Source organism: Centruroides vittatus, unplaced genomic scaffold (genome assembly GCF_030686945.1).
Source record: "Centruroides vittatus isolate TY-2023 unplaced genomic scaffold, ASM3068694v2 contig_1057, whole genome shotgun sequence".
NCBI classification, from domain to species: Eukaryota; Metazoa; Arthropoda; class Arachnida; order Scorpiones; family Buthidae; genus Centruroides; species Centruroides vittatus.
The window spans coordinates 1,396,980-1,423,943 of NW_027120684.1; the positions used below are offsets into that span (position 1 = coordinate 1,396,980).

The window sequence follows — 26,964 nt, forward strand, 5'->3', positions numbered from 1 at the left end:
TAATAATTATACTTAACTGTTTGATAACGTTAAAATGGTGTTACATTTAATATTTGTAACGTAGAATAAAAACTAAGAAAATGCTTAATCTAAATGGAGATCTACGGCAATTTTTGTGTTAAAAACTGGAAATTTCTTGAACGAAAACAAATTATAATAAACATTATTCAAGTAGCGAATAAAATAAATTACATTTTCCTGTATAATTATAATAAATTTGCATTGGATGGTGCAATAACCATGCATATATACGAGAAGATACAATTTTTAATCGAAACTTCTAAACAGACCGTGGAAATTTTTGTATTGCTAAACAAATACCGTGAATTTTTTTTCATTTATTTAAATAAAATAAGCAAATTGCATAACCGTTGCATAACAATCGTTATTTATATATACAGGTATATGTAACGAGGAAAGAATAGACGTAGGATGGAAAAATCCCTATAGTAACTATCTAATCTTAATCACGTCGTGTAACCGAAACGAACTTTTATTGCGCCGCTTTGTAGACATTTCCGAGATTTTCTTTAGAGAAACGATTCCTAGAAACGTTTCAGAATCATTTCTTTTTTACGACAGTATCCAATTCCATTCGTCTCTATAAACAATTCCTTGTTTGTTACTATTTATTGCGCAGCCATTATTCTTCTTCGCTTCTATAATTTAAAGAGAAAATGCAGCAATTCTTGTGTCATTCTCTCGTGTTTTTTCGAATAGAATTATTTAAGAAAATGTGCTTTTTACGCGCGTATTAACTATTCGAATACTTAACAGATGAGCCGAAGTTGTGTAAACTTTGGTTTTTATTCGTTTCACAAAGCATTTATTAATCGAATTTCGTTACTGGAGACCATTGATAAATCATTTTTATATGCTCTACTTTGTTTCTTCATTTATTTACATACTATTTTAACTATTAAAAACATAATAAATTATAAATGTATATATTTTTTTTCGACTTTTTCCCATCCCGTGGGCACTAAGAGAGCCTTTACCATTGCTCATTTGTAATGAGTTACCAGGCCAACACCGGATGGTGTGAGTGGGGGGCAAAATTGGGATCAAAATTTTAAAATACCAGAAAAATTATTTAATATAATTTTAAGTAAATTACAATATGTTTTGAAATGTTAATGGCGTAAGGGATTTTCTAGTTTCTTGCGCCAAAAACCGTGCTTTAAAACTCAAACAAATGTATCATCGTAACGATTGCGGTTTTACAATTACTATAAAACCGATATTTTCCTTAGAATTTATTTTGTAATACAATTACGTGTTCATTGTTCGATGATTCAAAGTATTAGTGAATGAATGACACAGTAATTTATTTACTATTTTTAAGAATCGGATGAAAATATCGTGATTCTCAATGCCTACTTATTATATTCGAGATGAGGGCCTTAAACACGAAAGTGTTTAAAAATGAATTTATGTAACATATTGATAGGTTTTATATAGGCTGCTATAAAGCCTGAGCTGTGTTCCTAGGGATACAGTTTTTCTAGAAGCCTGGATCAAAGCCTGAATGTATAAAATTAAATTTGAATTACGAAATCTATCATAGAAAGTAAATTCATCGAGAGCCTCATAACAGAAGGTATAGAGGGTCCTGAAAGGTGACTGTACACGTTTTCAATACGTGTGAAAGATGCGGGGAAAAAATCAAGAATAAATGATCAATTTTATTAGAAGAATTGGAGAGTTAAAAAATGATTTCGCTTATCAAGAAAGGTAAAACACGAACGATCTCACCCTTCTCAGTAAAGAAAGATAATTCCATAAGTAATGATTTCACGAATAAAATTATTTAAGTAACGAATAATTCTCATAAAATCATTATTCATGGAATTATCCCCGAAATCTGGATTAATATCTTCATTCATTCTATTCTTAATCGTTATAAATTAGGCATTCGTGCGCCGAAAGAAAGAAAACTTTTATAGTAACGAAGCTTTGAAAGTTGGCAGTAAAATATTCTTTACGTCAATATTTTTGTGTTTTTTCGAGAAGAACAGTTTATAAATAAACAGATTAATATCCTATCCAGTGCTGAACTTTCACATAATAGCTTAGGGTCTTATATATTTATATCTTATTATTTAATGGAGAGAAAGGGCCTGTTATATGTTATAGCTTAGGGCCACAAATCTAAATCCAGACCCGATCCCATCGACAGAAAGTTCATACAAGTTACTGTACTACGCCAGTTAAACAAAGACAATAGCTAATTATTATAAAAATAATTTATTCTAAAACAGTTTACAATAAAAGAGAACACGTAAATGATAAATTTTAGTTCATAAAATAGATAATATTACAGGTTTACGATAATAATCGATTGTGGATGGGCGTATCATCCAATCGAGGTGTAATTTGGACTTCCGAGCAATAATAGGGACCATTCCCAGAGTTATTAGTAAGCACTCTTCAATTTGACTCGAGCAAATTAATTGGTTCCAGGAAGAAAATATATTTATGCAGCAAAGAAACATTCAAAAAACAAGAAATTAATACCCAGACAGTAATTACTCGAACTCATTTAGTTTATTTTCCTTCGGTCGTGAGTCATTGTCCGTTACGACCGACCGCCATGGTAGAAACCTTAATTAATCCAAAATGACGATAAATACTTAATTTGAATACGTAAACAATTATAGCACACACCTGCTTACAAAACAAGAACATTTCTTCCATCCAGTTATGTAAAATAGACACTTAAAATTTCGGTATCTACAACGTTTAAAGTCGTAAATGCTAGAATCAAAATATTCATTTTTAAAGCGAGTTATATAGGCTTATTGATTGATATGTTAGTAAATAAATCGCTTCTAAAATGTAAATTTAAATTCATAAATTACATATTTATTTATAGAGCCGAAAAAATTACATAAATAAAGCACACAAAAGACTGAAGAAGCGAGTCATCGGACTGTTTTTCTTTTTGGAATCTTGCAGCAATCAAGTTTTCTAATCCCACTAAATGCAATTACGCTGTCGGAAAATATAGAAAAACATTGCATAAATCAATAACTTACTTCTAATTTATTTAAAAATCAATTTACCGTAACGCTTATCGGTTTAATATAAACATATAAAACTTATAAAATTTTAAATATACAAAACACTTTTTACCATAATAATTTTCCAGTTTCTCTCTTTATTTCTTTGATTTCTTTTATTAATGATTAGCTAAAAGACTGGCAACGACTCCTTTTTAAACTATGTTTCTCTCATATTATTATATACAAGGTTCAGTATGTTAAAATTAAGATTGCTGAGCGCTATGGATCTACATCTCTCTTGATAGCTCTGTTTTCGTCACTAAATATTTAATCATATTTGTATTTTCTCACACAATTTCTTCTTTTTCTCTTTCTTTTTTAATAATTAATCAATCTCTATTCCATTTTTTTTTTTTTGTTTAAAGGTTATTTTATGTGCATTTTCATTAAAAGAAAGTTATGGAAAAATGGTCCCTGTTTAGAGGTATCCTTTTGTCGGAGGTTCAACTGTATTTTATTGATATAATTAGTAATAATTCTGAATAAAAGTAAATAAAAATCATAACAAAAGCTGTATTTTCCAATAAAATGTTTCAAAATTCGACTTTCGAAATTAAAAAAGTCGTCATTTCACATTTTTCCCCTTACATCCTTATACGTTTTTCTCCTTATTGTTACTTTTATTACATTAATTTAAGGTTTCTTCTTTCAATATTATTAGTACAGTAGAGCGTCGATAAGTGAAACGTCGGTAAGTGGAATGGCCGGAAAGTGGAACGATTTTCAGTCGGACTGTGTCGTGCTGAATCGAATGTTTTTGATACTAAATTTACTTCTAAAGTATAATTTTCATGTTTTTTATATTCTTTAATATATTTATTTTGTTTGTACAAAATGCAGAAATAATTTTTAACGATACGATAGCCTCGATGATTATTATAAAAATTTTCGTTAGGCTTAAAATCGACGAAAATTCAACACGAAGCGACACGCAACGGAGAAAAATTCAACTGGAAGCGATACGCAACGGAGAAAAAATTTGAACATCGGACAGGTTAATGTATTTTTTCGTACAAAGTCGGAAACTGGAACAAATCATTAACTGGAAGGACCCCAGTCCCCAATTGGCTCCACTTTTCGACGCTCTATTGTATTATTTTATTAATTTATTGTTTTTAAACTACGTAAGCGTGTATTAAAACAGAATAAAATAAATCCCCGCATACGATCAGAAGAAAACGCATGTTATACAGAATTTCAAAATGATAGATCTAACTTTTGAATTAAATAATTAATGTAAACGTTATAAATAGTTTATAAAAATGAGATATCTGTCAATGTAGATAAAATATCTTTGTTCGTATACACTGAGTCAATGTTTAACGTCTGGTATAAATTTGTAAGAGAATTTAATGAGCGAAACTTAATAGTCTAATTAATTTCTATTTTATTTTAAAGATGTCGACCGTTTCTATCGTCTTCGAGTTAAATCGTAAACTTACGTAACGAGATTTGTCTCGTAGTTAAAAGCAAAAAAAAAAAAAAAAAAAAAAAAAAGAACCCCTGTGTCAACAACCTGTCTATTCAATAAGTCATTATGGATCCACTCAATTGACAGAATGTTTATTATGGATTCAAACGTGATTTTCATGAAAAATACTATAATTGGCTTAAATTTTTATCGCTATTTTGATTTAAAAATGTCCTAGTTTTCACTCTATAAAGATGATAAATTATAAAAACTGACAACCAATATATTGATGTATCTATATTTACACTTTCTTCCCTGTATATATTAGGATATATTACTAAGGGGGCCTTTTTCAAGGCCCACAATGGGGACGACTGAGTGATAAGGGATATATCCAGGTACTATTTAAGCCAGTTTATAACAACAATATTGCTATAACTTCTAAGCAACGTAACACGACCTATACCATCAAAAGTTCCGCCGTTAGCACTAGTTTTTTCGGTAGGTAAAGCACAGCATTAGCTTACTGTTTCTCAATTACAGTAAAGGATCTTTATTACTTTACTCCTTTAACAGTTACTTCACCTTCAAACGAGTATGTATAGTGTGAAGCTCCGGGACATCTTTTTATTTTCGGTTTGAAAACACGAAGGGAAGAATAATAGGAGTCACAGCCATCTTGCTCCTCGCATAACCCAGTTATTAAACGGCTACGCTCGTTCTATAATCCTATATTAAGTTAGATCAGTTTTTAAAAATGATTTTAATTGTATAAAACCCCATTTCAACGATAATTTACTTAAATTTTTATACTTTTTTTCATTTCTAGACCCGTTCAGCAAATATTGTTTTCTTAGAACCTTCGAATCTCTGTTGCATGTTTTGCTTATGGATACGGCAATAGACAACAATGGATATCGAAAGAAACTTCTTGGAATTGATTTTCATAGTAGAATTTCATATTTTAATGAAATTTCTAGTCAACTACCGAAACAATTTTTAAGTATTAAAACAGATCTTACGTAGAATGAACGGCAGAAAAATAATAAAATCGGTGATGGCATCTTTAAGTTAGGAGTGCGAAATTTTCCCGAATATTACTTCACACAAACAAAACAACAATTTACGATCGAATTAATAATTATTATTACGTAGTTTGAAAAATCCAACATGTAATTAAATAGGCCCACCGTACAGACTAACAAAAGCTTAAAAGGAGTATTTATGTTAATTCTTTGACTGTTTTCTTTAATTCTTTTATGGTTGTAGCTCTTTCTTAGACAGCATTTTCTTCAGAATATTCCAAACATTTTCAATGGCAGATATATCTGGACCGTTGGCAGGTCACTTAAATACTGTATGTTATGTTCTTGAAACCATATGATGTATTGTCATCCTGGTAAGTGAAATCCTCAGGGCCAAAACGATCTTCGGATGTTTTAACTGTAAATAACGATCAGCATACAATATACTATTAAGGATTGCCTTCTCGCCAACTCCTTTACAGATTATACATTTCACTTTTAGGAAGTTTTGCTGACGAATTTAAACAGCCAGGATGAAATTTTTCATATGATTTTCTATATACTGATGTACCGCCATTATCACCGTAGCCAGTGCATATTTTTGATTCACCCGTGAACCAGTCATTAATAGTGTATGACTTTTGGCCCATTTCAAACCATCTTTCTTATGTTTTTATTGCCATATAGGACTTTGCTTTAGCTTCAGTTTTAGCCAAAGAATCATGGTCACAAGTTGATCCAGATCTATGTAAAACACTTATTTCTACAATATTAAAAAGAATTGCGGCTATAATTAGAGCAAAAGGTAGCTTTACAAAATATTAATCATCAGTATTTCATACCTGTGTTCAACTCATATTTGTTTAAAATACTGTAACTTTGTAATTTATGAAAATATCTGTACCACGTTTGGTGTATAAATACTTTAATACGTCTATTACATATCTAAATATTCATTTTCTTTTACTTAACAATAAATCTTAATATAAATACAATAAAATATAAATCATATAATAGAAGCAGAAAAATTATAAAAGTAAGTTAATTAGCTAAATTTGAATGAAATGTTTATCGTTTGTAAGATATTAATTACATTTTTTTTTTCTAAGAGAAGAGTGATTAATTAGTAAACGCTAGGAACTACTTATTAATTAAGGCTGTGGGCCGACCATAATTTCTCACATTACGGTTGGCACGCAATGGACCGAATAGCACAGGTAACGGAGGGAAAAGACATCTGGATTAATACTATTCTCTATCCCAGTGTTTCCCAGCCTTTCTCGAGTTGTGATCCTTTTTTATGACCTGCGACTCCGCAACATTTGTTTACAAAAGACATTCTCAATAGGGCAAAGAAACATTAAAAATAGATTCTTTAGAATATAATTCTATCGATCTATCCAGACAAGCAACTCTCATAAGTAGTCTGTTCCAGATATGTCGGGCCCCGTCCCTCTCCATCCGGCCGCCCCGTTGTGAGCCTGGCCGAACCCATAATGGGCTTGCAAAAAGAGGCCCTCTTAGAGCCCACAGGGCTGAAAGAGTTGATAAAAAGGGAAAAGGAATTAAAACCTTTTCAGTGCCCACAGAGCGGAGTCAAAATTAAAAGAGTTTCTTAATGAATTTTCCTATAAAAATGTTACCAACTAAAAATAACCGCGGCGATCCTCAGAAAACACATTGCAACTCCCTTCAGGTTCTGACCAGATCCGATTCAAATCGAGATTTCTTTAAGAGGATCATCAATAATTTATTATTTTAATAATTTATTTTTTTTACATTTCAATCAATGATATTTTATTTAATGTTAAAAGAAATTTAAGAGCAAACCAATTATATAATTTTTATTTATTTTAATCAATTCATTTTGTTACAATTCCAAATCTCGTACTCTTTTCCTCTATTTCTTATAGCTTGGGATTGTATTACCGATTAATTAACACGTGTACTGCTATTTGCATTTTTACCATCCAAAGTCACCGATTTAACTACCCAGGTTGGCCAATTGATAAGTTAATTGTATTTGCCCAATTTAAGCCAACTCTTTTGATGGCCGGATAAACGAGGCGGTTAATTAAAGTATCGGCCTAACGCTTTAGGACTCGAGACAGAATCTGGGCAGTCGAGAAACCCCAGAAACTTTTCACGAGAGATCTGTCCCGAATATGTCGGGTCCTGTTCCTCGCGGTTTAGTTCTCTCTCGGAACCCACGACGGACAATTTTAAAGGTCCTTTTAGATCCATAGAGCGGAAAGATCCAAAAATTGTTTTTTTTTTTTTTTTTTTTTAAATTATTTCCACCCTGTACCCACTAAGAGGGCCTCTTTTCGATCTGTCTGGATTCTATCCCGGGTCCACCAGAGCGGTAAGCTGTCACCTTAACCACTCGGCCTTCCAAGTGGTTAAGGTGACAGCTTAATAGTAGGGTCGTCAATCTAATCCCAGCCAAAAATAGGGTCGTCAACCTAATCCAATTTTTTTTAATCTAAAGTTTTTTTGTTGTTATTTCTAAACTATTCAATTGCGCAAATACTATCGAAAAATAAAACTCTTTTCTATATATTAATAGGAAAAAATAAAATTAAATAATGTAATTACGATAGAGGGCGCTACTAGAAAAAGATGGCGGCGTTGTGTAAGATCACGCTTGCTAGTCACAAAAAGTTATTTCTGTTTGTAGGAAAATTAGATGTGAGTTTTAAAATGCTATTTTTAAATTTTATTATTTAAACAACAAATGATAATTATTTAATTGCAGTCATTAAGTTTTGATTGCCGTGTGCTTAAATAATGCATGATATCTACTTATATGGAACCATGAAGCCATGATATTGTTTGATATTGATTACACTGCACCATGAATTGATTATGATATTGTTTTATAAAATTCAATTTTAATATTATGGTACCATCGCTCTTCTTTTGGAATTAGCCACAAAAAATAAAACAAAAAAAATTTAAATTATTATTATTATTTTTTGGTTAATGTTACCTATGGTTCCAAGATGGCGGCTCGTCTGATTCCAGCAAGGAAACAGTGGGGACGCACGTTCTAACCTAACCTAACCTATTCTAATAATTTTGTTGGTAATAATTATAGTAATTTATTAGAATAGGTTAGGTTAGATTAGAACGTACGTCCCTGCTGTTTCCCTTCTATTTGCTGGAATCAGAGACGAGCCGCCATCTTGGAACCATAGGTAACATTAACCTTTTTGTTAAAAAAATCTAGTAATAAAAGAATTAAAAATTGCATTGGCTGTTTTGAAAATATAAGATTTATTTTTCATGTAAATTTAATTCATATTAACTATTTTTATTTCAACAGTATCATTCGTTGATGTTGAAGAAAACATCGTCATGCAAAGTTCAATATATATGTTCTTTAATAAATATGAGAAATTACAGTCGTCTTCCTGACGGTCCGAGTTTACAGGATTTCATAGAAAATGCGGTGCCGTTGAATTTGAGTAGCAAAGATTATAAAGAGAAGCTAAAAAGAACTTCTGATGACCCAAAAAGGTATAAAAATAATTTATCTTAGTAAAGATCCATTTAATTATTTTTAGTTGTTTTCTATCGTAATAATATTTTGTAATGTCTGCATGATTTTTTTTATATTTTACAACTAAAAAAAATATGTTCTCTCTTAACTTTTGCATTAGTTATTCAACTTAAAAATCATTAAAAATTTTTTCATAAATATTGTATATATATTTAGTTTCTTACAGGCTTCGTCTTCCACCGTGGCTAAAGAGAGATATTCCAATGGGAAAAAAATTTCACTATTTAAAATCTACTCTTAGGAATCTTAATTTGCATACGGTATGTAAAATTCTATGAAAGTATAATTTAATTTCTAACATTTTATTTTGATAAAAGTTTTTATTTTTAATATTAAACAAAATAGTATGAAATAAAACAAAACAAAAAAGGAATTTAATATGATGAATATTTTTAGAACATCATGCTTTCTTTACTAAAGCAAACTTTTGTATGCTTTTAGAATAAGCCTTTAAAGTAACTTAGATTGATTTAATTTTTAAACATTCTTTTAAAAATAAAAATAGAAAAAAAAGCAATTATTCAACAGTTCAGGTTAAAAGTACAGTAAGACCTCGCTTAATGCTGATTGAATATAATGCAGTCTGCTCGAAGCCTAAAACAAAGCCTCAAAATTTACACTGATTTAAATTATCACAGCATTTCATTGATTTGTATATAATATGATTATTTACATACACAAGCCAATCGGCAAAAGGTGTCAATTTGTCGTAGCAGTGTACTTTCCTTAAATCTATGTTTGTTTTGTGCAATTTTGGAAAAAATATAACATCACAGATGCCATAGGAAATATCGACTTCCCTTGATAAGAATTAACTGATAAATGCACGAACAGTGTGTGGAAGAAATTACGGCTGGAGGTATCCAAGAATTCTCAATGAGAAGAAGAGCCTATCACTATATCGTTAGGTTGACTAAATTGTCAACCTAATCGATACAGCAGGACTAGGAGATATAGACATGCAGGATATTGAGGAGTTACTGCAGGTTTCTGGTGAGAGCCTTACCAATGACAACCTTCAAGAACTGGCAGAACAACAAATTCATGTAAAACTGGAAAATAGAGGTTCTGAAAATGAAAAACGAAAGAATTTCTCTACAGATTTCCTTAGTAAAAGTTTGGTAACAATAACTGAAATTGTTTGATCAAACTGTAGCGAATGATCAGATTTTGAAAGGAGTTCAAAAGCAAAACGAGATGTTTTGGATGCGATCTTCTGCTACTGACATTTGCTTAAGGAAAGAAAAAAAAAGCAATAAATGAAACTATACGATTTTATCACAAAAAAACAAGAATTTCAGAAGAGCCATGACCTTTATCACAAAAAATGAAATTTACATTTATGTTTGCATGTTTATGTGTTATTTAATATATATTATTATGCAAATTAATATAAAAATAACTTAAAATTAAAATAAAATCTGTTTATTTTTGGTCACATGTTCCCCTTTCCCTATTTACTCTGTGTTAAAATGACCTTGTTTAATGCTGTTTTATTTAGTGCTTTGTCGTCTAGGAACACATCCCCAGGTTAAGCAGGGTCTTACTGTACTACAATATTTATGCACTATGTGCATTCATGACAAACCTTTTAGGAACTACAAGAAAAGAGGTGGATTCACATACAACTTCCTCTTGGATAGTGCAGAACCTTGGTTAATCAGGACCCAAGGATTGGTTCTACTGTAATCTATGATAAAACATCATTTGATAATCTCATTTTACAAAATAGTCACACCTAATAAATGTACATGTTTGTGATAAAAATGAAACTTATTGAATTTTCAAATGATTGTTGAGACTATCATTGTATTTATTTGTCAGTTGAAAGTCTTTGAAAAATGCATTTTTTGATTTTGTAAAATTAACAATACTGAAAACTTTATAAATACAGGGGGGATGCAAAAGTAGGTATACAGTTGAGAATCTGAGAAATATAAATGTTTGGTGTTTATTTTTATTATCTTTTATTAGTTTGTATTCCTTATTTGTGATTTAATTTGTACATAAAAAAATTTTTTTTCTTCCTATTTTCTTCCAGTATGTTTTTTTCTATAATAACAACTAAATAACTTTTGCACCTCCCTGTGTATTGTAACTAGTGAAATGAAATTTATTCAAATTTCAGTTTTTCTCAAATTTAAGCATGTTTCTGTTCGTTAATCATAAATTTAATACTAAGTAATTTGCTACTAGAAGTAGACATTAGATGCCATCTCTTAACTAAATTAATAATAATAATTTTTAATAATACAGTTAAGAGACTGTGCTTAATGTTTACCTCTAGTAGCAAATTACTAAGTATTATTTATTAAAATTAGCTGAGTGATAGCCTGATTATTTAGGCAATCATTTGGTGATGTTTCTATATACATTATTGGGCTTTGCAATGTTTGTTATACTTATATAAAAATCACCTTTTCAAGCATTTTTAGGCTTTTATTTATATCAAAAAATAAAGAATGATTTTTAATACGATTAGAATCATGCTCAGATTAAAGTGTGAGTGACTAATAAGATGAGAAAAGAAATAAATACAGTCAAACCTGTTTTTATGCGGGGGATAGGGACCGCATTAAAAAAAATGCATAAAAAAAATCTCACGAAACTTCACGAATGGCTGTAAATAATAGTTTTCGCGACACAATTAAAAAATATTTTTTTAATGCGGTCAACGGGGACCGCATAAAAAAAGTCTCACATAGAAAATAACTCAAAACCGTACGAAATAGAATTTATTGACAACAGATGTCAGCACTTGACTGCATCGTCTGGTCTATCGTCTGTTTTACATATTTTTGTCCAGGTGGTGTTTTGTTGACTTAAAAAGTAAATTATTTCATTTTTCGCATATTCATGCAATAATATTACTATAATAAGTGCATTTATGCTATAATAAGTTTATTTAGCTATAATAAGTCAACGTAAGACATGACGAATCGCACGAGACTAGTCGCCAACTATACCGCACAAATTAAAAATTCGCATTAAAAAAATCGCACAAATAAAAATCGCACATAAAAAGAGCGCATAAAAACAGGTTTGACTGTATATAAAATGATTTCATTGATTTATGCATTTTCTGTAAGACGACAAAAATACATTGTATTTATTACATTGAATAAGGTTGTTATTGGAAAAAATTGTTTACATATTGCATTTATTTGAATTTATTGTAAACCTAATTTTAATATAATATTCCAGAAAGACGTGTTATAGAAAGCACTTATATAAATTTATAGTAATTTATTGTAAACATTCTTTACAATTTTGTTAATTTTATAACAACTTAGAATAATATATTTATGATTATTTAAGTTTAAGATACTGGTTTTTATGGTTTCTATCACTAATTTAAGTATTGTATACTTGTACATTATATTCGTGATGTAGTTTTTTATACTAGGTGTTCAGAAAATATAGCACCACAGAAGCACCTGATGAAGCAACAATGCCCTCCAGCTAGGCATTTATGATGTCAATGCTAGACGGCATTCTTGACATCATCAGGTGCTCCTGTGGTGTACCTGAAGACATTAACCTGATGGGTAGTCACATGTACTGTACTGTACATTACCTCCCATATGTGATAGGTTTGAAGATTGTATGATTGCAAGACTCAAAAATTGCCGATGTAATTCCTGATATTGATTTTCAATACCTAGCAACAAAGATGTACTTTGCAAGCATCTGTTGTTATGGCAGTTATTACAAATTACTGTGTCTATGGCTGTAGTACAGCGTGTCAGACAGGAACTCAGTTTAGCAGAGTGCAAACAGTATATAACAGAATAAAATATATGAAGGCAGCACAAGGGTTGTTGCAGCATGATTTCATTCCAATTGGCCCTATCCCCAATATAATACAATCTTAAGAATGGTAAGTAAACTTTGATGCACAAATGACTTGATGATATAGCAAGACCTGGGAAACCCAGGATATGTATAATTGATGATGGTCATCACAGCCACATTCGCAGTAAAGCCAATTACTTCTATTTGCCTTGTGGCTCTGTAGGCAGGAATTGGGTCAACCTCTGTGCATATGATTCTCAAGTGGTTTTGTCATCATTTAGGTGATCATTTGGTTGGACAAGTCCCAACATCATCAAGCACTTCTTTCTGTAGACTACAATGAAAACATAAACTTTGCAGAAATGTTTATGAATTTTGTCAACTTAGACCCTACTATTCCCAGGCAAATTTGCTTCATGGATGAAGCATCCTTTTACATTTGTGGTGAGATAAACTCCACTAATGTGCACTACTGGGTGCAAGAATATCCATGTTGTTTGCAAATGAAATACACTCAGTGTCAGCAGAGTGTTAGTTGCTGGATGACTTAATTGACAAGTTCTCGAGCTGCTTTTTTATTGATAGAACCCTTAACTTCCAACAGTATTTGTAGAACTTAGTAGAGCATATTGGATCACTGATCATAAAGGTAGCTCTTGATATTGTCATTTTCTGTCAATTTGACGGAGCCCTGACCATTGTGATCTTCCAGTTAGTGAATGGTTATATCCTGCTTTTCCACGAATGTGGATTGGTCGAGGATGTCCATATCCATGGCCTCCCTGCTCTCCTGATTTGGTGCCATTAGATTACTTTTTTATTGGGACTACATAATTGAACAGCAGTTTAAAATGTCAGAGATTTATGACAACACATAATTAATGCTTTCACACAGATTAATGGTTGACCAGCTTGAGCATTGAGAAAGATTTTATGAGTTGCCTTGCATACTGTCTAGTCCCATTTCAAACACCTCAAAAAAACAGGTAAAAATGTTCTTGTCAATATTTTCATTTTTCTTCAAAGTTACAAGAGAACTTTCTTCCTTCATTTCAACAAAGAAAAATGAAATTAACACATAATTCCACATAACAATCGACAGAACATGCATATCATGCTCATTGGGCTGCATTGTTACTTTGTCAGGTGTTTCTATGGTTCATATCTTCCAAACACCCAGTATATTATTGTTTATATTCATGATATTTCATGATGATAAGGAATTAAGTTTTTGTAAATTTAGTTTTTTGTGGCATTTTACTTCAATTATCTCTTAATATCAAAAATGTTAAAACTAAACTTCTCGTTTAAAGAATTCTTATGCAATAAACTTGATAAACATTTTTTATAATAAATTTAAATAGATATTCTTATTAAAAACATATTGAAGAAACTGTGTTTTCACTTCTCTGTCACTTGCAATCACCTGGAACAAACACTCTTTACAGAAACAACCTTTTATTAGAGGCTAAGCTCTGAGGCAAAACAGTTTAAAAACAATCTGGCAATAAAGCCAGAAATTAAAAAAAAACAAATAATTTTGATTAAAATGGCCATTGGTAAAAAAATTTCTTATTTTAAAGAAAATTAAATAATTATTTACAAAAACATACTTGATTACTTCTAACTGATTTGGTATATTTTGTAAGTCTCAACATTGAAATTTGTGTGTTATAACATGCTATAAAATTTCATACAGTTTCTGTTAGAATATCTATTGATTTTACCTTAATGATTTATATTGGTAATCAAATACTTATTATAATAGTGAAATTCTGTTTTCACTATAAACTTGTCATAAACTAACTCAAAGTTTTCAGTATTATATTTTTGCTATGTTTATATAATTCTGTTAATAGAAATTTTCTTATTTATTTATGATCATAAAAGCGACAATTTACTGTTTTATATTTTAAATTAATTTTTTAGGTATGCGAAGAAGCAAAATGTCCAAACATTGGAGAATGTTGGGGAGGGGGACAACACGGTACAGCAACTGCTACAATTATGGTAAGATGTTTTACAGATCAATATTTTAGACTCATTAAATTATTATTTAGTTTTAATTTTATAGTTATTTTATTATTATTTATAACAAATAAATTATAGTTATAAAATTACGGTTGTTTAGTACAGCAGAATTTTATTCGGTTATATACATATATTATGTCATCTGTCGTTATATATAAATAATTTGCACCCTGGCAAGAAAAGTGACATAACTCAAAAAATGGCAATTTTGAGATTAAAAAATATGTATGAAGTGCCCAAACGTTCACAGCAAGCATCACATTTCTATCTCACAAAATAACAAAGTTATTAGAAAAGCAAGAAAAGTGACATAACTCAAAGACCTCATATATATTTAACTGAATATATATTTAATATTCATCTCACATTCAACAAGAGCAGAGCTACAGATCCATAATTACTATACTATAGAATATAATAGAATTTACCACCATAAATACTTACCTGAAATTTAAAAGTAGCTTATACTATAAGTTTTATAGTATTCTTTAAGTAGGTTTTTCTCAAATACTGCATTTTTGAGTTGCTCTTTAACAGTTTTATAGTATTAACAATTTGCACCTTTCTTGCCAGGGTGCAAATTGTTAATACTATAAAACTTCTCTAACTCAGACATCTATAACTCAAATATTTCTTTAACTCAAAGAAAATGAAACACTTGGTAGGTCTCAATGGAATTGTGTAGGGATTTAACGTCACCAACTTGAATTTCTTAACTCAGATTTTCTCCGAGTCAAAATTTTTCACAGTTCCCTGATTTATGTTAATTTTGACTTTTCTGATTCAAATTTTAATATTTATCGAAAATGATCCTAATTATTGGATTTTTGTGAAATTTTCAGACAGTTAGTTGTATCTACTCTCCAATACCAATTTTCAGACAACATTCCAGTCCAAAGCAAGAGGTCTTCTTGCTTTATCTCAACATGATGTACCTGCAAAACTGTTTGATTCCGTCAATTAAATCGAACATTTTGCTGAAAAACATTTCATGGGTGGTTTAAAACAAAAAACACTATCAAAAATTCTTTATATAAAGCAAGAGAGGTAAAAATAGAAATATATTTAGAATTGGTATTTTTTACTGTATTGTTCTATAACTTGTATTGTCTGTAATTTGAAGATTTTCCCTTCCATTGGAGCTTTGAGTTAGAGAAGTTTACTGTGTTTGTTGCTTATTTTTTTAATATTGAAACAAAATATATTATACATTTATATATATTATAAAAATATTTATTTATTTTAAATTCTTGTAAACAAATTATTGAAATTATATGACTTTCTCATACTCTTTCCATACGCTTTCTTAATTTTGAATCCTTCCTTTTCAAAAAACAGATCTTCATAGTCAAATTAGAAAAAAAGCTGCATTCCTAGTAAATATAGGTTGAAAAGTTTTGTACACAGTGCAATTTTTTTACATTGTCTATGATAATATGTTTCACTCTCAGTTCTGAAGATTGAATACATATATATTGTTGTCTGAAAGAGCATTTCATGTATATAATTGTAAGGAATGATATTTACAAAAAATATTTCTATATTGTACTTACCTGTTTTTTTGTAAAACTATTTTCATCTTTAAGGCACTCTTTCTGAACAACATAAAATTAATTATTCTATAAACAATTTTGGATGATGATTTATAATTATTTATATTTTGTTGTAGTTACTTGGTGATACATGTACCAGAGGGTGTCGATTTTGTTCAGTGAAAACATCCAGGAAACCACCACTGCCTGATCCAGATGAGCCAGTAAATACTGCAAAAGCAATAAGTGATTGGGGATTAGATTATGTTGTTTTAACTTCTGTGGACAGAGATGGTGAATATTTCATGTTTACAATATCAACTATGCAATAAATTATTTACTTAATTTATCAATATCTTTAATTATACATTAAGTCATTACAAATTGTTTATCGATGAAAACATCACTTTTAAAATTTACTAATTGAAAGTTAATAAAAACTATTATTTTTATGAATTCTACTTTTAGCTGGGTTTTTTTAAAAGGAACATAATTTGTATGGTTAATATTAAATTTAAATTTTTATTGTGTAATTAGAATATTTGATTAAACTTCTGATAACATATACAACAATCTGATTTAATTAGTTTTACCAAATGAACCACCAGATTATTTATTGGGCTACATTAATGCTAATTTAATAATTGGATATAAAGCAATTTGACAATTAATTTCCATGTAACCATACTGGCCAATTACTGCACTCAGAGCCATGGAGAGCCATGTGCAATGACTGATCAGTATGATATCTAAATTAATTAATTAATATCTCTGGAGCAAAAGATCCAATCGTTGGCTATTTGAGCAAGGTTTCAATGGTATAACTGGAAACACATCTACATGGTAAGCAGGAGTTGTGGGTTCAAGCCTCCTTCTCCAGACTGATCTTCCAGAATTTCCTAAATTTTAACTAAAAATTAATTTTTTTTCAATTATTAAATTTATCATGAGATGGTGGCATAATAGTCTACTTGTAGTCAAATTGCTTTATATCTAATTATTAAATTAGTCTTACTTTAACCTAATAAATAATTCAGAGGATCATTTGACAATATAAACTTTTGAATCAGCTGTAATATATTTACAAAAGTGACTTTAGTTTTATAGTGACAACTGAATTTAATATTGATTATTTATGTATAACATTCATGTATATCACATGTAATCTGATAAGAAATTTAAAAAGACATTTTAAATTTAAGTAAGTGGAAAGTATTTATGTATATATAATAATCTTTAAATGAATAATTGCTATTTACTTAATGTTGAAAATCTGGATAAAAGCCCTTTAGTTTCCCATATCATTTAACTCAAATTTTAATTAAAATAAATGATTAATGTATCCTATATTACCAAAAATATTTGGATATTCTATCTTACTAAGGGTTGTGACTGTAATCCTATAGCCTCGGACCTGTTGTTCTAGTGTAAACCACAGCACTGGCATTCTGGTTAGTTCTGTGCTTTTGAATAATTTTGTGGCAATAGTTTAGGGGATCATTTATTTTAGCATGACAATAATTAAGGATTATTTTTAGGATGCAACAGTTAAGGATTGTTTTTATTTTAGTAGGACAATACTCCTGCCCATAAGCAAGGTCTGTAAAGAAATTGTTTAATGATATGAATATAGAAATACTTTACTGATCTTCATAGATTCTCGATCTGAATCTTTTTGGAATGAAATGGAATGTGTACTGAGAGCCAGATCAGTTTGCCCAACTTCTGTGGATAACTACTAATTCTATCATAGAAAAATGGAAAACAATTTACAACGTCTAGTAGAGTCTTCTAAGAAGAATGAAAACTATGATAACAATAAAGAGTGAATTCACTTTCTATTAATATGTCAGATTTAACAAAGATTCCTATCAAGCAGATGTTCAAATACTTATCATAATGTGCTAAATATTCTGTTTAATGATAACAATGTTAATTTTCATAACTAAACTAGTCAGAAGCATCTTAATTATTTTATTATGAATTTTTTTTAAGAATAATTAATTAAAATATGTATCTTATTTAAAACAAAAATAAATTTTTGAAATATGATTTTTATTAAAGTTACTTATTTTAAAAATATTATTATCTTAAATAAATTCACTTTTAATAACCAGTTTAATGCACTGTCTAAATAAAAATAAATAAAAAAAACAAAGTGTTTTGCCATTTTAATAATATATATATATATATTTTTTTTTGTTAGATTTAATTGATGGTGGTTCTGAACATATTGCACAAACTGTTAAAGAATTAAAGTCAAGGTATTATAAAATATTTTCTATTTGTTTTTGTATTTTATAAATTTATTTTAGAAAAATAAAATTGTACAATAGAAATTAAATTAATATTAAATATTTTAAATAATTCAAAATGTTCCTATTATAATGGGTTTAGTTTTTGCGTAATATTAATTATTTATATTAATACCAACTTAGAATGATTGTTTATATATTTAATGACTCTTCTACTACTATATTTATTTTTTTTAGAAATTCCAAGATAATAATTGAATGCTTGACCCCAGATTTTAGAGGTGATCTTGCAGCTGTAGAAAAAGTGGCTTTATCTGGTCTCAACGTTTATGCCCATAATGTTGAAACAGTGAAAGAATTTCAAAAGTAAGTATATTCAGTATTTAAATAGCATATGGAAAGTAATAGTGAAGCAACTTACCTCAATTCAACATTTTTACAGATTCACTCAGATCAAAATTAAATGTAAAATTAAACACTTTTGCAGCTCTTATTGTATAAATATAATATGATTGTTGTAATCAATGCAGCATTAAATTTCTTAATGAAAAAGAATGGATCAAAATATATATATATATATATTTTTTCTTACACTATTGTATTGTTTAGTCAACAGTTATTACAACATAATAATCATTTCAGATTATGTATAAAAATAGTACTAATGGTATCTTTTTACACTGGTTACAATGATTTTGTTAGTTTCATTAAGTTATATGCTATGAAATTGATTCTATTATGGTAGTGATGATTCAAGTTCAGATTTTGATTTTTATAATTTCTCGTGTATCATCTGGATCAAGATATCAGTTCTTATCTCTCATTAGTGATTGATTCCAGGACTATTTTTCAGCTGGAATGTGCCAATATATCATGCCAGGAGATAACACAAAAAGTCATATATAGCCAGTAAAAAAATTCTATATTTTCAGGTGAAAAGTCTGGTGACTGGCACAATGAAAATAAATGAAATGAAGTGATCCACTCTATCAGTCACAACAAATGCTGTAGGACAGTTGGAGATGACATAAAAAGTAAATGGCAAAAAGTAAATAATGGGTGGAGACTCCCTTTTTTTAGAGACTGTCTTTTAACAAACAGCATTGTCTGTTCATTGAATGTCTCTACTACATTCTTGTCAAAAAAAAAAAAGATACAGAGAAGTGCTAATGATAATGTTTTGAAAGCAAAAGGTAAAAAATATGGTTACTAAAAGGGCACCATTTAGCAATACTAAATCCAAAACAAGAAATAGGGAAGAAAGTGCAGATGGAGACATACAATAAATGTGGAAAATAATGTAAGTGCTATAATGTAAATAGTAATAAAAATAAATAATTAGTAGCATTAAACATTTTTCCTAAAACAAAACTTTATTTTTAGTCACTATATATGTGTGAGCCTGGCCTGACAAAAAATTTATTCAAACAAATTTTTCGAGAGAAAAATCATCCAAGAGATGATTAAAGCTGTTCCCACAGATTTACTTCCCTATTGAAAGTGACACATTTAATGTGTCAATCATAACGATGGTGGACTGCACGCCGATCTCTTTCATAAGCAAGAAACGAGAAAATTAACATCCAGGCGTTAAGTGTAAACGAATATCGCTATAATCACTAGCGCTTTCGACGAAACTATTTTCGTCTTCCTCAGGTGGATAAAAACGGATAAAATCCTTTTTCGAATCAAGAAATTTTCGAAATGCAAAAACCGCTTTAGAACTTTGGAACACACTCACCGATGGAACAGAGCGAGAAGAAATTTAAATGTGCACGCGTGGTGACATAGTGCATGCGCTATAAATTACTGAGATGTGGAGCTAGAGATGTTGTTTTAATCTGTTATATAAGTTAACCCACATAACAGGCAAATCAAGCGTGGGCGTGTTGCACGGATTTAGTGCAACACTGTTTAGTGATTATAGCAATATTCGTTAACACTTCACACCTGGATGTTAATTTTCTCGTTTCTTGCTTATTAATGTGTCACCCGGAACCAACGAGTGAACATTTGACTATTGGTTCTAAAATACTAAAAATCTTAACCAAGTCATGGAAAAAGCCCAGGAGAAGCCCCCCAAATAAAAGGAAGGGGTGATGACAATCTGGGGCAGTCATCATCAACCTTTTCCTAAAGTTTGTGTGTGTTTCAACCCGCCGTTCCAGCCATTGTCGCTTGCCACTACCCAAGAAGACAAAAAGTGATTACTCTCTGAGCTGAGTTGCTGAACTGTCACACCTACGTCACATCGATACATCTAGGACTTACGAGTATTTTAAGGTATTTATCATCTCGCAAACTTACTTTGAGCACAATTGCTAAAAAGAAAGGGATAAACTTATTGCGACCCTGACCGAGAGAGAGAGCTCACAGACCAAATTTAATATAGATGCTTAGCAAGCATCTATATTAAATTTTTTTGCAATTGTGCTAAGCATCTATATTAAGTTTTAGCTATTGTGCTAAGCTTCTGAAATGTTGTCGTTGAATTTGTAAATAATAAACATAATCTATCAATAAACAGGTATTTTTGTTAAGTGTTGTGGAGTGTACTTCCTCCAGTCATTTCCACCTGCCTCCATTCTGGGTCCGGAAGCCCGCAAACGCAACCACTCGCGTGATAAATAACGTAACGGCCATCAAAATTTCCATGTCTATCCTGACAAGGCATCAGAGAGGTGCCGACCCTGCTGTCACATATGCCTAACAGAAGTATTTATTTTATAAGAAGAACACTGACAAATTGTATTACAATTTAGCCACAATTTAACCACAAAGTTGAAACATATTAGTCTTGTGTGATAATATCATATTACAAAATCAATTAATCAAATCTAATAAAAAATAAATTTTATTTAATTTTATAACAATAACATTATTTATTTTATCTTGACTTAATATAAACAAACTGTAGAAACTTAAAAAATTAATGCAGTTTAATATTAACTTTTTTTTATATACCAAAAAAATTGTCATACTTTTTTATTCTTATAATAATTTAAATAAGATAAAAATCAAGAAAACTTTATCATCTTGTTTTCAGTAAAAGAATTACTTTAAAATGTATCGGAAAAATGAAAATTGACTTTAGTCTGTCAAGAAAATGGTATATCAACCATTTGTTTATACACCGATATAATGTATGTTATGAAAAATATCTGCTTTTAGTTGTTACTCATAGTTGACTGGCTGATGATAACATCTCAAAAATATTTATTATTAATATGTCATATTGCAAATAAAAAATATAACTATATTTTATTGTATGTATGAAAGCAATCTGTAGTAAGAAATTACTGAATTATAATATTTTATAAATTTTCTTTATTATGTAAATTAAAAACAATTGGTAGCAAATATTTAATATTTAATGAAGAAATTTTATTTGAAATATTTAAAGCATTTGAAGTGAAATATTTGCAAGTGTAGTTGTAAAAATAAGGAAATTCTTATTATATAGTTAGCATATTGATCTAATGATCTACAGCCATTGATGTAGGAGAAGAGAGTGATGCAGAAAATTTATTTTAAATTGTATGCCTCGTAATATAAATTGTCTGAAAATTTATTATTAGTTTTAGTTAATAAATTTCATGATCAAAATCAAATTTCAAAATCAGAATTTCAGCAAATTTAGCATGTTTTATATAATTAGATATTCATTTTCATCTATGGCAAAAACATAGACAATGGTTGAAAAGAAATATGATCATCCTGTAATAATATTGATTTTCTATTTTCTAATTGCGAAATTAGGAAATTGTTAAAGTTTATGCATTGCAAATTATTAAATTCACCAATGTTTAAACTTTAAATATTTTGAGAAAATTTTTAATATTCCTCTTACTATTCCTCTTTTAATATTCCTCTTGAAATAGAAATACTTATCAAATGTTTGTTTTCTTAATGTGATATAAGATGAAGGTAAATAAAATCACAATTTATGTGTTCAAATGATTCAAAATATAACTGTGTTTTAAATTGAATTCCTTTAATTTACTTGTATTCAGAAAAAATAATTTATTTATTTCAGATTTGTACGCGATCCCAGAGCTAATTATGATCAATCATTAAGTGTTCTCAAGCATGCTAAATATGTAAAAAAGGAACTTCTTACAAAAACATCTATTATGTTAGGTTTTGGCGAAACTGATAGTCAAATTATTCAAACTTTAGAAGGTAAGTCTTGAAGAATAAAAGAAGAAAATTGAAATTTATTTAAAATTTTTTGATTTAAAATCTATTTATTAATTAATAAATATATTATTTTTCTATAAATCAGAATGATAAGGAGCATGTAATTGGCTAATTTATAATATCAAATTATCTTTGTCTTTTATATTGAATGAATTTTTTAATAAAAATTTTAAGATAATTTGTGCAGTTTAAAAATTAAGATTTTAATTTGTATGATTTACATAATTTGTAATTTAATGAATTCTAGATTATATTTTCTAATGGAAAACCAACTAATTGACATAAATCCTTATGTGGGACCACCGGGAGGTCGGACGGAGTCGGACCTCCTTTTCTCGGTTCACAGGTCGGTTATGACCTGCCCACTGTCGAGGATGGCTTGTCCAGTCCAGTCTGGAACTAATTACTTGTCAGGTCGAGTGGAGGAGGAAAGAGCGGGATTGTTGATAAGACAAAGGCGAGATTCGAATAAAGGACACCAGTTAAATCAACAAACAGAATTTATTACGAAACAATAAAGAACAGTTACACCGAATAACATTGACAGAGATATTATATACTAACATAGGAAAGTTCGAACCCGAGAGAGAGTTTACAAATAAGTGGTCGTCATACCTCAACAAGTATTGGAGTCGGATGACAGAGTCAATACAAAATTCGTAGTGACATACAAATTCGGCAGAGAGGCTTCGAGTCCGGCTAGAGGCGGGAGCTACGAACGACGACCCCTTGGTTCTTGCTCCCCTCCTTTTTATTTCGTCCCCTCTTTAATTTTCTTGCCAATAAGCGAATTTTGTCTTTAGTTCCGAGTGTGACTCAGTTTCGAGTTTCGAGGGGTAGGGGATAGGTACGGTCAATCCCCTAAGATGGGTCAGTTTATGGTTTGGAATTTGGTTATTGATGTCAAGATAATGACTAATTTACATTTTTATTTCGCCGGTGAATTCAAACTCTCACACTTACTTACACTCTTCAAAAGTGAAATTGCAACGCCATGAAGGAATGTGCATAGCCACATGCACATTGCAAGAGGTGACAGAGATATGCAAATGATTAAAAGAACAAACAATGCTATGAAACAGACATTTAGTAATGAATATGGCCCTCTGATGAGCAATTAATGGCACCCTCCATTGCTGGTTGCTATGGGTGCAGCTCAACTTCATGCAACCTGTTGCAAATGGTTTGGGTGGACATAGATTCATCTGTTGGCAGTGATGGGTGGCTTTGGATGTCACATGCCATAGCAAATAATCCCCACTGGCAGCTATACAGGTGGCTATATGGCAAAGAAATTAATCATTGCCTGAGGTATCCCTTGCCAAGCTGTGTCCACTGCAGTGCAAATGTCTTCTATGGTATTTGGTGGTAGTCTCCATTGCACCTCATGTTGGATGAAGTCCTACAGGTGTTTGATTGGATCCAGCAAGACTATGGAAGGATGTGAATTCAGTTTGGGCTGGTAAGAGTTTAACATGCAACATGTGGTTGGGCATTGTCTTACTGGAACACTGTCAGGTGTGGCCTGCACCAGTGGCCAAACCATAGGCCTCACAATTTGTGTGACATACTGGTCCACTGTCAAAATACTAGAAATGTGCATCAGGGCTGTCTGCTGATCAAACATGATGCCTCCCCAAATCACGATGCTTGGTACAGGGCCAGTGTGTTGGTTGGTTCCATACCAGGCATCATGGTTTGGGAAGGCACTATATTCTGGGATACTGCCACATCCATCCATGATCTTCCTTCCACCACTCCACAGACAGAAATGGGATTCATTCATAAACAATACTGATTCCCTCCAGTGGTCCAGTTGTGACAACAACAACAACACCATGCAGCCCTCTGATGAGCACTTAATGGCACCCTCCATTGCTGGTTGCTATGGGTGCAGCCCAACTTCATGCAACCTGTTGTGAATCGTTTGGGTGGACATAGATGCATCTGTTGGCAGTGACGGGTGGCTTTGGATATCACATGCCATAGCAAATGGATCCCAATGGGCCATTTGGCAAATCTGCAGTCTGTGTGCTTTGTCATGTGTCAGTGTTATCCACTTCATGTTTGATGTGTTTATAGATGTTCCTGCATTCCTTCTGTCACACATCTCTGGATGGTACTCATGTCGTGCCCAATATGCATGTGAACTGCATGCATCGACAAACACACATTCTTGTAAATCCCTGGGATTACACAGTTCCCAGGATGTGGTTTCATTTCCCACCTGTTAACTGGTGGTACTCAGCTTGCTGTTGTTTCCGAGGCATATTCTATGCTTCTTCAAAAGTTCAGCTGATGCAAACTATTGCTGAAGCATTTGCATTTGCCTGAGCTGGCTGCTGGTCTTTATAGCTCAAAACTGGGTACCTCATGACCCAATGCATACTCAAACTTAATCATTTGCACATCTTTGTCACCAGTATCAATCTTGCAATTTACATGTGGCTGTGCACATAGCTTCATGGTATTGCAATTTCACTTTTGAGAAGTGTAAATATCAAAATTGCATTACTTATTAAATTTATTCTTTAGGAGTTTTGAGGCACCTTTTATTTATGACTTAGTTTCAAAATCTGATTTATTTAAAATTTTAAAATCAAAATCAGATTATAAATGTTCTTTTATATTTTGAAAAGAACATTTATAATTTGTTTAAGGCACCAATTCTTTAAATGTTTCCTTAAAATCATCAGATAAAGTTATTAGAACATTGATAAATTGAATGTTTAGTTATTTATATAATATAAATACATGTAAATATATATATATATATAAACAAATATAAATATAATAAAACATAAAAATTTATTGACAAGACTATATCTTGTTTATAAAATCATACTGCCTGCTGTGTTACCAGCTTAGAGGTATGAAGGAGTACATGTCAAGAGTTGCAATTTGGCACAGAGTATTAGGTGCCTAAATCATGCATGCATAAAAAAAAACAAACTTGTAGGTAGTCAGGGGACCAAGAACAGAGTCAAAATGGTGACACTCTCTACAAACAGGCAGTAATGCGAGATTTGCACATGCATTGCTCGTTGAAAAGTTGGAAATACGAATATTGTGAAATTGAATTTTGACAAATGAATCTTTGAAAAAACCCATTTACCTGCCCCATGTTACTTCCCACGTATTTCTGGTTGCCGCGTGCTAACCTTGATCAATTGACCTGAGCTATCTTGTTTCATCATCGGAACGTTTTTGAAATTAGATGGTGCATTGTTATAATTTTATAGTAAAACTAACTTCCAAAATATAATTTGTTTTCTTTTTACATTTATTTATATATATATATATATATATATATATATTGTTTGTGCAAATAATAAAATAATTTCGGACGATACAATAGCCACAATTATTTTTTCAAAAATGGGAAATTTTTGTTAACATTGGCAAAAATTCAACCTGGAGTAGTGTTGCCACCTGTCTGGTTTTTAATTCATTGTTTGGGATAACAATTAATTTTTTCCAGGATTTTATAGAAATTGTAAAATTATGATGAAACAAGTACTAGCAAATATTTTAATAAATTTACTTTATTCTAACAGCGAAAGACTTCACTGAAAGTTAATTCATCATCTTATGCCAACATATATCGCAACCTGTAAATCTTTTTTTTTCCTTTGCTTCTCAGCTCTTTAAAGCTAAGTTATTTCAAGTTGCTCCTACACACACAAGTCTCTATCTGGTTTAGAACTGGTTTGCATGTTATTCTTTGCATGATAAAATAACATTGTGCATGTGTCAGGGATTTTTGTTCAAACAAACCTGACCTGTCATCTGGGTCACCAATTTTGAAAAGGTGGCAACACTAACCTGGAGCGACATGCAACGGAGAGAAATTTCAAAATTGGATAGGTTAATTTCACTAAAAATGCATCGTGGATGACTTCGTGGCCGTGGCTGGCGAAGTTTCAAAGATCACGTTCAAAACCAGCAATACCAAAGAAGATTGAAGAATGAGAATGAGACCCGCCATGAGCGTCAAAGTGATCCCGCTTAGCAATGAGTCTCTGAGACATAGTCTCGTCCCAAATATGGCTTTGCTGTTTTACTTGCTATATATATTTTTATGT

General features: G+C 30.7%; 1 protein-coding gene across 2 annotated transcripts in view; it reads left to right on the forward strand.

Annotated features, from left to right (window-relative positions):
- The first annotated feature begins 8,131 nt into the window (after positions 1 to 8,131).
- The window catches only part of Las (lipoyl synthase, mitochondrial), a 30,905-nt gene continuing 12,072 nt past the window's right edge, over positions 8,132 to 26,964 (forward strand). The window contains exons 1-8 of one of the 2 annotated variants that reach the window (XM_067267019.1): positions 8,132 to 8,192; positions 8,830 to 9,023; positions 9,233 to 9,326; positions 14,791 to 14,871; positions 16,562 to 16,718; positions 18,631 to 18,688; positions 18,917 to 19,045; positions 22,716 to 22,861. In XM_067267019.1, the coding sequence (XP_067123120.1) occupies positions 8,842 to 9,023; positions 9,233 to 9,326; positions 14,791 to 14,871; positions 16,562 to 16,718; positions 18,631 to 18,688; positions 18,917 to 19,045; positions 22,716 to 22,861 (847 nt within the window). In that variant the 5' untranslated portion in view covers positions 8,132 to 8,192; positions 8,830 to 8,841. Of the gene's footprint in view, positions 8,193 to 8,829; positions 9,024 to 9,222; positions 9,327 to 14,790; positions 14,872 to 16,561; positions 16,719 to 18,630; positions 18,689 to 18,916; positions 19,046 to 22,715; positions 22,862 to 26,964 lie in introns of those variants that run through there. The other variant, XM_067267027.1, reaches the window with a different exon arrangement.